Source organism: Dioscorea cayenensis, chromosome 11 (genome assembly GCF_009730915.1).
Source record: "Dioscorea cayenensis subsp. rotundata cultivar TDr96_F1 chromosome 11, TDr96_F1_v2_PseudoChromosome.rev07_lg8_w22 25.fasta, whole genome shotgun sequence".
In the NCBI taxonomy this organism is placed as follows: Eukaryota; Viridiplantae; Streptophyta; class Magnoliopsida; order Dioscoreales; family Dioscoreaceae; genus Dioscorea; species Dioscorea cayenensis.
In genome coordinates this window covers 6,594,616-6,609,021 of record NC_052481.1, presented here as the reverse complement: position 1 = coordinate 6,609,021, position 14,406 = coordinate 6,594,616, and the positions used below count along the sequence as shown (strand labels likewise).

The following is a 14,406-nucleotide window of genomic DNA, read 5'->3' as shown; positions in this document are numbered from 1 at the left end:
ACAAATTACAAAGTTATGACAGATTTAGAGTAGCTGCATCTATAAACTCATGTATAGCTACAACCATCAAACCTGCCACAAAAACCAAATTGATAACCTGTCAATAAGTTTGAATTTTAAAATTTATCCTCCATCAAAAATATAGATGTTGAACTTAATTTTCAAATAAAATAAGGATCAACTCAATTGAATAATAAATTACAAATTTATGGCTGATTTGGTATAACAACGCCTTTAAACTCATGTGCATCTTCTAAATCAGACGTGCAACAGAAACTAAATTGCTAACCTATCATCCATTTCGAATTTCAAAATTTTTCCCATAAAAAAGATAGTATTGAACTTAACTTTCAAATAAAATAAGAATTAACTCAATTGGACAATAAATTAGAAAGTTATTACTGATTCGGTATAGTTGCGAATATAAACTCAGGTGCAACATCTATAATCAGACCTACGAATAAAACCAGATTGCTAGCCTATCATCCATTTTGAATTTTAAAATTTAACCTCCATTGAAAAGATAGATGTTGAAATTAACTTTCGAATAAAACAAAAATCAACTCAATTAGACAATAAATTACAAAGTTATGACTGTTTGAGCGTAGCTGACTCAAACTAGATTGCTAATCTGTCATCCATTTTGAATTTCAAAATTTGCTATGCATTAAAAAGACAGATGTTGAACTTAACTTTCCAAATAAAATAAGAATCAAGTCAATTGGATAATAAATTATAAATTTATGGTTGATTCTTTATAGAAACACCTATAAACTCAGGTGCAGCATCTACAATCAGACCTGCGGTAAAAACCAAATTGTTAACATGTTATCCACTTTGAATTTCAAAATTTATCCTCCATCGAAGAGATATAAATTGAGCTTAACCTTTAAATAAAATAAAAACTGAACTTAATTAGACAATATATTAGAAAGTTATGAATGATTCAGCAAAGCTGCATTTTATAAACTTATGTATGGCTACAACAATCAGACCTGTGACAAACTAGATTGCTAAACTTTCATCCATTTTGAATTTCAAATTTTGTCCCATTGGAAATTAAATAAATAATAATCAACTCAGTTGGATAATAAATTACAAAGTTATGACTGATTCGGTATAGAAGCACTATAAACTCAAGTTCAACTTTTACAATTAGACCTACGACAAAAACCATATTGGTAACTTATCATCCATTTGGAATTAAAAAATTTGTCCTCCATAAAAAAATATATATTTAACTAACTTTAAAAAAAAAAGAATCCGCTCACTTGGGCAATAGATTCAAAAGTTATGGCTGACTTGCTATAGTTGCATATAAACTCAGATGCAGCTTCTACAATCATACCTGTGACAAAAACCAGATTGCTAACCTATCATCCATCTTGAATTTCAAAATTTATCCTCCATCAAAAAGATACATGTTGAACTTAACTTTCAAATAAAATAATAGTCAACCCAATTTGGTAATAAAAAGTTATGACTGATTCAGAATAGCTACATTTAAAAACTTATATATAGCTACAACAGTCAAACCTACGACTCAAACCAGTTTGCTAATCTATCATCCATTTTGAATTTCAAAAGTCGCCTTTCATTTAATAGATAGATGTTGAACTTAACTTTCAAATAAAATAAGAATCAATTCAATTGGATAATAAATTACAAAGTTATAGTTGATTCGATATAGCATCACCTATAGACATAGGCGCAGCTTCTACAATCAAACCTATGACAAAAACTAGATTTTTTACCTATCATTCATTTTAAATTTCAAAATTTATCTTCTATAAAAAAGATAGAGTTCAAACTTAGCTTTCAAATAAAATAAGAACCAACCCAATTGGATAATAAATTAGAAAATTATGACTAATTCAGTGTAGCAATATCTATAAACTCATATATAATTACAACAATTAGACCTGTGACAAAACCCAAATTGCTAATATGTCATCTATTCTAAATTTCAGAATTTATCCTTCATAAAAAAGATAGATATTGAATTTAAATTTTAAATAAAATAAGAATCAACTCAATTGAATAAATTAAAAATTTACGGTTTATATAGTAAAGTTGAGCCTATAAACTCAGGTGCAGCTTCTACAATCATACATGCCACAATAACTAGATTGGTAACCTATCATCCAATCTGAATTTCAAAATTTTTCCTCCATTTAAAAGATAGATGCTAAATTTAACTTTCAAATTAAATAAGAATAAACTCAATTGGAGAATAAGCTAGAAAGTTATGACAAATTCAACGTAGAGGCATCTATAAACTCATGTATAGCTACAACAATCAGACATGTGACTCAAACAGGTTGCTAACCTGTCATTCGTTATGAATTTCAAAATTTATCCTCTACTGAAAAGATATATATTGAACTTAGCTTTTAAATAAAATAAGAATCAACACAATTGAATAATAAATTTGAAAGTTATGGCTGACTCGATATAGTTGTGCCTATAAACTCAAGTGCAACTTCTACAATCAGGCCTGGGACAAAAACCAGATTATTAATCTATCAATAATTTGAATTTCAAAATTTGTCCTCCATCATTAAGATAAATTTTGAACTTAACTTTCAAATAAAATAAGAATAAACTCAATTGGACAATAAATTAGAAAGTTATGACTGATTCAGCATAGTTGTATCTATAAACTCATGTATATCTACAACAATCAAACTTGTGACTCAACCCTTGCTAACCTGTCATCCATTTTGAATTTCAAAATTTGTCTTTCATTTAAAAGATAGATGTCAAAATTAAATTTCAAATAAAATAAGAATTAACTCAATTGGACTAGAAATTACAATGTTATAGCTGATTTGGTATAGCATCACCTATAAACTTAGGCGCAGCTTCTATAATCAGACCTGTGACAAAAACTAGATAGCTAACCTATCATACATTTTGAATTTCAAAATTTGTCCTCAATCAAAAAGATAGATGTTGAATTTAACTTTCAAATAAAACAAGAATCAACTTAATTGAATAATAAATGAGAAAGTTATGACTGATTCAGTATAGCTACATCTATCAACTCATTCTTAGAGAGGAAAAAGGCACTCAATTAAATGAGTTCCTGAGAAAACATTAAAGGCACAATTGATGAAGATGACTGGGACCAAGTAAAAAGAGGCATCTTCAAATCTAATAAATATTAGAAAAACTAAACTTTGGTCTAACACACGTATAAATTCCTAATACATATATTAAGTAAAATGAGGAAGTTAAAAAAAAATGTTACTAACCTCCAGCCATTAATATAATGACAAAAAAATTCTGCAATAAAAAATATATATAAATTGCTTGTTTGGACGTTTCTAAAGCTTCATCAACAACAATTGATGGGTTTTTTTTTCTTTATAGTTGCTAGGTTTTAGTCAACTTAAGCAAGTTGAATGTTTTTATTGTATTTAATAAGTGTCGCATGACCTTAAGAATTTCTATTGTAACCATAGTTCAATTTAAAAATTGATGTTAATTCTATTATTAGTATTGGCGGTGCCAAGAACTTTCTGATAAGAAAATTCTAAAATAAATAAATGATTGAGAAGAGTATATTCTTCATAAATGTATAACTTGTAAAATATGACATCATTTGACACGGCTACAAAGACACCATTTTTTTTTGGCAGTGGATCACAGTTAGAATTTAGACAGTAAATTAAGACACTTCAAAGACATCATAAGACCTTGTTATGAGAACATCTAACATGTAGTGAAAAATTGTAGTTTGAACTTAAATTAAGGAAAGCTTGTTAGTGTTTGTTTGTTTTAATATTGATTTAAATTTTTATTGCTATTGGTATAGACTATATTTAAAACTTGTAGTTAAAAACATTTTAACTATAAGATGGAGATGGGACAGCGACAAACGGCCTTCAAGTACCTAATGATTGGTCGATGTTGGGCCCCACTTGTCCAGCATGTATTAATGGCTTAATAAAAAAACATGGGTTATTACCACATGCGTATGTTTTCTTTATGTATTTTGAAGGTCCACCAGCTAATTGATGTTGTGAGTTATTGCCATGACAAAGGAGTTTTTCACAGAGACTTGAAGGTTAGTACTTAAAATCAGCTGTAAACTCATAGAGAGTTTATTTCACAGCCATAAAATGTTCTAGTTGATGCAAAAAGAAACATAAAGATATCAGATTTTGGTCTTTGTGCTTTGCCTTAACATCTTGGACTAAGTAAAAGTTTATTTGATGTAATTTCTCTTCATGTAATTCTAATTGTAATTCAATGTTTTTTTGTAGGATTATGAGAGCTTAAATCCCAATTTATCATTTCATTCTTCAATTTGTGTAAATTTTGATTAGATTTTCCTATGATGATAGGCATGAGAATTAAAAGATGATGAAGAATACCCTCTTGTTTTATATTAAAAAAAATATTCTTGAATTTCTTAGTTTTGTTTGTGAACTTTGGAGAAGTAATGCATTAGCATAATTGGAAACTACCAGTGGAATGCATGATATATCATGATTAAGCTTTGGATAACTATATAATGCTTGAATCTTATATTATATGCATGGGGAAAGCATCTTCTTTGATATAGTTTGTTGCAATACTAGTAACTCAGTTATCTTCAATGTCAATGACCTATGTTTGAAGGACAATGTTCAGATATGTCTTCTTTAGTCTTTAGTATAATGACTTATGTTGATGTTTTGAAGACTTATATGGGCAGCTAAATTCTTCATCAATTTTCAAATCTTTTAGAAATTTTTAGAGATGCATTATTTAATCTTAGAGTAGGTTAATTCTCATTTATTGTTTGATGCAAAGTCTTCACATCAAGAATTAGTTGGCTTGAGAGTTGCAATGAGAATATAATTTGTTAGAGCAAAAACTTATATTAATGCTTAGATAACAAATAAAAAAGTGCTACATTTGTTTGGCTTGTAAATGTCATAATTATTACTCATTAATGGCAATAAGTCATTGAACAAACATATGGCTTAGGACTTGATCTTTGTTAGGACTTGCTGGGTGTTGTCCCTCCACTCAAACAAACATATGGTGTGTTGCCATATGATACAAGCCAAATATAAATTGAGTGTTATGCTCGTGCTTATATATTATGGCTCATTGGTTGTATCCAAATGCTAGATATGTCACAAAATAGGGTTCATTTGAAGTAGTTATTACTTGCGATCCTTCGTAGAAGCTAGAAGATACATTTAGGGATCAGCATGACTTGCAACCCTATACAGGTTTCTATGTCATGCATGCAACAAGGATATAAAGAATACTAATGGATCCATGATCCTACTTCATTCGTGGATATGGTATAGAATTTTTAGCATATTTCCAAGAACTCAACCCATCATGTCATTTCCTCTAGCTTGTTGGTAAGAATAATTTCTAGTGATAATTCATTTCCTAGTTAAGTTGTAACATCCCATCATCATCATCATAATAATAATAATAATAATAATAATAATATTATTATTATTATTATTATTGTTGTTGTTGTTGTTGTTGTTGTTGTTGTTGTTGTTGTCGTCGTTATTGTTATAAAATAAATGCTGAGGATTAATTAAAAAAAGGTTAATATGGAATTTAATTAAATTCTAGATATCAATAAGAATAAACACACACACATGCACACATACAGGACTCTTTAACCCTAGATTCATCCTCTTACTTCTTCCATAAGCAGCAGATTTTTCCTTATTAGATCCCACAAGCCTTCTCTTCTCTTTGCTAAAATCTTTCTAAATGCCCAAGGCATTTTCAATATTGATATTAAAATTAATAATGAGATAGTTAAAAAAAAATTAGAATTTATTATGTGTGCGTGTTTGGCTATAGATGAGCAAGATAAGGGTGAAGTAGAGGGTGCACAAACTTCGATTTAGCATTGGGCAAAAGGTAAGTTCTTTATTTATGCTTGTATAGGATTGTGTGTGAGATTATGTTAATTAGTGTATTTGATTGAATTATTGAATTAAGTAATTGCTTTGAGAGCTTTGTATGTGGATGTATGTTTTATGATGTGCATATATATATATATATGATGAATTTATTTAGATTGAGAGATTACTTTATATGCATATATATGATAGAACGAGATTGGTTGATGTTATGGTATGAGATATGTAATAATTGGAAATAGTGGATAACTAGTGATTGCCTTGTTTGGGTATATCTTTTGGCCTAAAGATTTGTATTGTGTGTTGTGATCTTTCTTACACCTATCCATATAGGCAACGATAGGGTGCTGACACCTATCCATATTGTTAGGATCTTATCAACAAACAAGGGAATTATCATATGAAAATATACATACCGATACGCAGCGGATAACAAAATTTAATGGCAAGTAAACATAATAAAACCCTATTGCATGACGATTCTAAACGTAATCTTATTTCTCGAAATTGAAAAGGGACTGTGAATCACGATTCCCCTCTACAATCACATACACACGAACGCCTCTGGAAATCAAGTAGGTATGCTAGTACCTCGAAAAACAACGCTTCTTTCTTGGTTCGAATAGCAACCACCCGAGATCGATCAACGAGACTCAAGAGAAAATAGTTTCCTCTTTATCTTGAGATCCAATCTATAAAGAAGACAAAAAAAGGGCTATAGGCGCAGCAGTGGCGGGCTCCGATGGCAGGCACCGGCGGCGGCGGCCAAGGGAGAAAGGAGTGGGTGGTGGCTAGGGTTTCTCAAGAGACTATCTCTCAATCACTCTATTTTTCCTCTCTTTCATATTAGGGTTAGACCATCTATTTATATTGGAAACCCAAAACCCTAATTTATGATAATATCCTTCACACCTAATCAAATTAAGAATCTCTTCTTTACTTGATTAATTAAACCATTTTAATTAACCAAATTGATTAGATTGGATCAACACTTAATAAAACCCAACCTGAATAAGCTATTCGGTCCACCTAATTAGGTTTTTCACCAAAATCCTAATCAGGTGGTCCAATAAGTAACAAATACTGAATCTTGATCTTGGTATTCTTAGTGTATGATCCTGTAGGTCCATTTAACATTGGTAATGTGCTTAAACAACTTTAATGCTCATAAATCATTATTATTCTCTAGCAAGATAATACGATTACCCAATATTAAATGAAGGTCAATTTTGAGAATTAACGGAACCTATCGTAACCTCATACAATCCTTTGCCACTAAATATCTTAATTAGCATAAGGCATGGAGTGAGTCAACCTTATTTTAATGCTAATTAATTTTTTGATCTCTTAGTGAACTGACTAGGTTAAGTAAATGATAACTCTTATCATTTCCCTTAGGCGTGGCCAAGCATGACTCAGCCTCACTAATCAAGTAGCCGGTGATATTCACTCTTTCTACAGAGAGGGGCAATCCCTTCATTTCACTCATGTTTCTCAGCATGAACCGTGACATGCCCTAACATACCCGTACTTGCTACTCAGTTACAAATGACATTAGGCGTAAGTCAAAGTATATAAGGATTCATCTGAGATCCATAGTGATTTTATGTCCAAGGATTCAAGTACAAGAATTGTTTGAAAAAAACACTTATGACTTTACAACCATGTAGTGTACTCAAAAGCGGATCGACCCAGGTACATTGTTCCCTAACATATATCTATATCCTTTGATTGATATCCCATATTCTATAACCCGTAAAACAAGGCCATCTCACAAAAGACATACTAGTCTTAATTTATTTTCATTCTTATGAAAATAATTGACAATGGACATTAAGAATATTGTTCTAGTTTATGCTCCAAGGTTATACTATCTAAATCAAGCATTTGATAACTTGAGCAGAACCAATATTCAAGGATGTTTTATTTTATTAACTATGCACAGAAATAATAATAGATAAAACGATGCCTCATAATAATTATCCAAATAATAAGAGTTCATACAACGTATTGGGGTTAGGGCATACACTAACACATATAGGCAAAGATAATGTGTCATGGTACTGTTTCTATATAGACGATGATAGCAGTACCTGAGATGTGTGCCAAATAGGTGACGATAACACATGCTTGAGGATAGAGATATGGCCATTAGACCATTGGACATACTTAGCTAGGTCAAGCATGGCCCAATAAATCAAATGAAATAATTAATGATGACATAGATTAAGTAATGATTTGTGAATTTTAGATTGATATGATTGATTGCGTGTAGTATTTGGCTATGCATTTTATTTAATTGATATGGTTAATTTCATGATATAAATTATATATCATTGTATGATTACCTACATAATTGTATAAATATTGTACTTATTAAGCCGACAGCTCACACTTGACACCTCATTTTTAGGATTAGATGATTGAGATTCTATTTTGGCTAGCACTAGACCTTTACTCTATCATTCAGGTTGCCCAACACATGGAGGCTCATCCCACTCTACGTTATGATAGCTATTGTTTTATTGAATTAGATTTATTACATTAGTTCTAATGTTAGAATTTATAAAACATGGATTGTCAATATTAAACATTGTGAGACATTATGCTAGTTCATTTATTTATTTATTTATTTGATAAAAAATAAGAAGAATTGGGTGTTACATAAGTAGCCTAGATTGTATTCTAATTCATTCTTCTTGTCAAGTAGATGCACATTCAAGTGGATGATGACAGATACAAGTATGACACACCCCTTGCGTGTGACCCGCAAGTACACGGGTTTGTCGAAGTAATAATACCCCGGTGAGTGGGTAGTCGAATCCACAAGGAATAGTGATCAGAAACACAAAGATTGCTATTTAACTAATGTGAAGATGAATCAATAGTGGTGTGAACAAAATCAATATGAAAAGAACTGAAGAAAATAAGAAAGAGAGGCGCAATAAAATGAGAGGAAAGACAATTGATAAAAGTGGGGTACTCGGACATTGCTCCCCTAGGACTATTGATCCAAGTACAATACCAATCATTATACCTCCTAACTGATGTCTAATGAGTTGTGGAGATCCTTAAACACATGGTCCCAAAACTTAAGGTCAACAGTGACTAACCCTACACTATACCCCGGTGAAGAAATCTCTCAGTCTCGACACCTCACACTGTGCTAGGTTGCTTTAGGCTCTAGGGATTCCAAGTGATAAACCCTTTTTCCCTAATATAGATCTAACCCTTTAGTCCAAGCGAAAGATCCCTAATCACAATTAAGCCCCAGATACTAAGGATTACTTCAACGCTTCACTCTGTTGCTCACGCAACTAAGCCCCAGCGGAGTTCATCTCTTAGCACTTCACTCTATTGTGACCGCAAAGAACCCTTGGAACGTGGAGGTAGGGTAAATCACACCGGAGAGGAAAGGGGACGCTCCTCTACCTCTCGACTCACCCTCTCAACCCTCTCCGATCTAGCATTGTCTAACCCTCATGATGTGTCACTCATCCACAAGGATTACCAAGATGGATTCTCAACCCTAGTGTCACTCTAAGGGAAAATCAACACAACAAGCATTCCAGATTGGACTTTAATTAAAAACATCAATTAAAGAAAGCATAATAAGAGGTCAAAGAAACAATATCATCCTAGGGTTTACAAGTCCAAGCACCCACTAAGGGTTTAGCTCTCCACGGAGCAAAATACAATCAACAAGGAAGTCAAAAGTAAAGAGATGCAATCCATGAATAAAACCCTCTTGGTAATCGTGTCAATGGTCATGTGGAGTAGCATCGGCCTCTTCAAAGGTTCCCTTGTCAAGCATAGGGCACACCTCGCCGAATTGATGCCCACGAAAGCTCCCCCAATAACTATCTTCTGATGGAACGCGGTGTCGAAGGCCGTAGAACCGCTCCAAAAACCTTGCCAAAGCCTCTCTAAACCCTAGCCCCAGGTCTCTCCAAAGTTGGGAAAGAGATGGAGAAAAGATGAAAAAAAAAGATCCCCAAATCAGTATAAGTCGCAGCTTTATAAAGGGCTGGAATCAGGAATCCACACGGGGGTGTGAAATTTCCACACGCACGTGTGAATCTGCAAAAAGTCTGTTTCTAACGGTCTGTGAACAGTAACTACTATAGTAAATTGCTACAATGATTTGCTACAGTACCTGCTGTAGTACTCTGTCAAAATACTCCCAAATCCACACTTTTCATCGAGGTAACACAAACGAGTACACGTCTGTGCTGTAGATCACGTTGCATCTTCAAGTAAAGGCACATTTGACGGGAATCTTGCTGGCCTTTCACAAGTCGGAACACATGAATGTGACTGCCTTTGTGCCCCTCTAATTTACACATTCCATCAAGCATAATGTAGGTTGGCACATACTCATATGTCTTCAAGCACAACTTGCGTCTTCTCGTGTGTCCACTTTAAGATTCCATAAACGTAATGCATTTACAATCTACTTTGGCTCCTTTCTTCTCTATTTGTCTCCACAAGCTATATGCGCAAAAGAACACAAAAACATACGTATTAGCGATAAACCTGATAAAAGTAATGCTCATCATAGAAAAGAATACTTCGTATTCTTAGTACATAAACACATATCAAAGTAACAACTATAATTTTATGGTTTGCAAACTATTACTTGATTAGTTGGAAATACAACAAGTAAATTATAAAAAAAAAATATTCAAATAATCATATATATATATAGCTTTATAAATTTTATGATCATTGTTTACCTTATAACTATTTTTTAAACAATATATATATATATATATATATATATATATATATATATATATATATGGAAGCCATATGATATGGAGGAAATAATTGGAGAGGTCCCACTTGAAATTTATATGGGTAAATATTATGGACTGTATTTACATCATTGATTTGTTTTGAAGTTGTTGAGTGGCACCAAATAGATAGAGTAATAAGATAATTTGGAATCACCTAAAATATTCCACAAGCTCCAGTTGACTTTAGACCAACTCATGATCATGATCTTCATAGCAAAGTAGACACAAATTGGGAGATAACACATGCTTATTAGACTGGATATGAGAGAGAGAGAGAGAGAGAGCATCACATTGTCTTAATGTTAGTGTTTTAGATGGGAGAAATGCAATGTTAGGGCCATATTAAGATTGGTATAACACCAATACTATATTATTTTTATTATCAAATCATAACCTATTAGACCCTTACAGGAGAGGTAATGTTCTTCCAGCTTCACTTGGAACATTTCCTATAGCTAATGTTGATGTTCCACCACTGAGTCATCCACTACCAAGACATCATAGGTGTGGTTCTCATCGCCTGGGTGAAGATGAACCTATTTTACATCAACAACAGAATGAAGTTTGCCAGCCAATTCCATCATTAGTTGATGTTGGCATCAGCTAAATATCTCATCAACTTGGAATTGATTCACTTGATCTAAGCAAATACTCAATGGCTCCAAGGATGGACTTCATATGCAATCTATTTGAATATCAACCTCATGACCAATGAAACAAGGTGAATTGAGCTCAAAACATTTGTGGGATCGAAAATATGCGTCTGGCATCATGTCTATGAAGAAGACACCAGACGATATATTGAAACATAAATATCATATTTGTTTCGTGAGTCCTTTCATTCCTAATAGAGACAAGCCTCTATTATTAATTACCCCAAATAATGTCTTGGGAACCTCCGATTAAGGGCTCAAGTACATGTAAAAGCAAAAGATTTACGAATTATAAATCTTGTTATTTTATCATATAAACATATTTATTACATCACTTATATATATATATATATATATCATATATCATTGTCGCTGCCTGTGCTTCATCATTGCTTTACATGCTTCATTGCCGTCTTGAAATAAATATTTCATGATCGCCTTAATTTTTTTTATAATTTTTTTGTTGTCGTTATTGAAATGGATAAGTCACCACTGCCTGTGCCTTATCATCACCTTGTATGCTTTGTTGCCGCCTCAAAACATATAAATTTTGTCACTGCCTCGAGATAAGCATGAGTATTCTTATTGTTGCATTGGGATGAGTGTGTGTATATATATATATATATATATATTCAACCTATTCATACCCATGTGCATGGTACGTGGGCTTTTTTTTATTTTCAATAAATTTTTTTTATCATATATGCATGTGTGTTTCTTTCATGGTAGGCCCATGTCTTTTGGATATATTTTTTATTTTAATATGGCCACAAATGAATAAATTATTCATTTTTGGATTTTCATATGCAAATCACTTGACTTTGTTTCACATGGCCCATGCTTCTTTTTTCTTTAATACCCATGCATACTTCTCATTCTTCATTCCCTTTATATATCATGAGCTAACAACTTAGAAGAATTTCATTTTTTTTATTTTTATTTTATTTTATTTATGCATGCTTCTCATTTCATTTTTTATTTCATTTTTTATTTCTATTTTTTCATGTCATGCACATATGCATGCTTCTCATTTCATTTTTTATTTTATTTTTATTTCTATTTTTTTATGTCATGCACGTATGCATGCTTCTCATTTTATGAAGGTGCATGTCCTTCAGAACCAGATGATGATGCTAGATCATATACTTATTCTTCAGACTGGATGGGAAGTCATCATAATTCATCAAACTTGCCACCAACAAAAGGATGTCCTTGTGAACGGCATGCATGCTATTACAAACATTTCATTATTTATAAATATTTCTTCCTTTCAATGTGCATGGTGGTCCTGGCCTTTAAGTGCATGAGCATGCCATTACATGCATCTCAGTTTTTTTTTAATGTTTATTCATTTCCATGTGGTGGGACCCTTTTGAATTTTTTTTTCTTTGCATGTGAATTCATATTGGAAAACCTGAAGCTTGCATGTGACTGTATGTATATATATATATATATATATATTTAATACAGGATTCGTGCATGAAAGTATATATACATATATATGAATAAGTTTTGTTCAAGTTCTATTCCATGTTGTTTAAGCTCACTGAAAACACTAGCAACATCGTCAACCCTTCTTTTCATATATATATGTATATATATATAGTGACTGGAAGTACAACTGTTTTCTTTCATCTCCTGCAGCACTTCATCCCATTTCTCACCACCAACATGTGCACTATCAAACACTGGATCGTGGATGATGATCTTCCCACCAATATTACCCATTCCTACAATCCTGCGGAGGTATGGAAGATCAAGAACAGTCCCACTGTGACAAGTATCTATAATGGCATGAAGCTTTGCATCATGAGGTAGTGGTCTGACAATAGTTGCATTGATTTCATCATCAACAATCATCCCTTGAGTTTCAAAGTCCAGTGGGCAAAGAGTTTCATCATATCCATCAGCCTCATCGCCATTATAATTCCTCTGTTGTGAACCATGGCCTGAGTAGTGAAACACCAACGAATTCCCCAGTTGACAACCTTGTGCAAGCCAGAAAAGTGCCATCCTTATGTTGTGCTTAGTTGGTATTTTATTCCGATCAGTCTCCTCCTCAGTGAGCATGATGATCGGCAACTCTGGGAACCAGAACTTGTTGATAAGATGCTTTATGCACTTGGCATCATTAATGCATCCCTTGAGCTCGTGGCGAAAGAAACGATACGAGATCCCACAAATCACCGCACGCTTCCAGCCATGTGCCGACGAAGGTGGCCCCCGTGGTGCTCCATATGGTGATGGCGAAGGGACGAAACCTTGGGAGGACGCCGGACCATGCAATGGCACCACCGAGCGTGGGTCAGCGACATGCGTAGTGCTTTCTCATTTTCTCATTTATTCGTGTACATGTGTCTTGCTTGATGATTCAGGGCTTTGTTCAAGAAAACTCTCACAACCTCCATCACCACTAGTTCACTTTTGGTCAAGAATCAAATCTTCAGGAACATCAGTACCCCAAGTGACAAGATTCTTTTCTTCATTTTGTTCATGCTCCTCTTCTGAAGCTTCCTTGTGCACCATGTTCGCTTTCAAGTCATCATCATCATCATCATCATCATCATCATCATCTTCTTCTTCTTCTTCTTCTTCTTCTTCATCTTTGACCTTCTCTTTCTCTTTATACGGTATGAAAGAAATGGCAGCAATGACGGTAAGCGACGGTGGTAGCGGACAGCAGCGGTTACCAACAGCAACAAACAAAGGCAGAGGTAACGGTGACAGCAATATTGGCCAGTAGCTTCGGTAGCGAGCAGCAGCAGCAAAGATGATAGCGACGCCAATGAGAGCATCAGGCATACTTCGTTGCATTATCTCAGCCACAAAAGCAGCCATGGCAGCTTCAACAATGGACACAGTAAGCAGCAACAACGGTAACAACTATGTCAAGCGGCAAACGATGACGAGCAGCGGGCAGCCAAGGCTGTATAATGACGGCCAGCGGCAATTTATATATATATATATATATATTTTATTTAAATATATACAAGGATAAGAGAAAGAAGACCTTTTTCCTTTTCTTTTTTTTCTCTCTCCCTCTCTTCTGAATTTTTTTTT

The 14,406-nt window shown here is 33.4% G+C and overlaps 1 protein-coding gene across 1 annotated transcript; it reads right to left on the bottom strand.

The window, feature by feature from the left end:
- Window positions 1-13,027: 13,027 nt before the first annotated feature.
- LOC120271572 (metacaspase-1-like) lies at window positions 13,028-14,184 on the bottom strand. The gene is given in 4 exon segments (XM_039278252.1): window positions 13,028-13,080; window positions 13,083-13,669; window positions 13,769-13,860; window positions 13,957-14,184. Coding segments are annotated over 4 exon segments (960 nt in total).
- Between the last annotated feature and the right edge of the window lie 222 nt (window positions 14,185-14,406).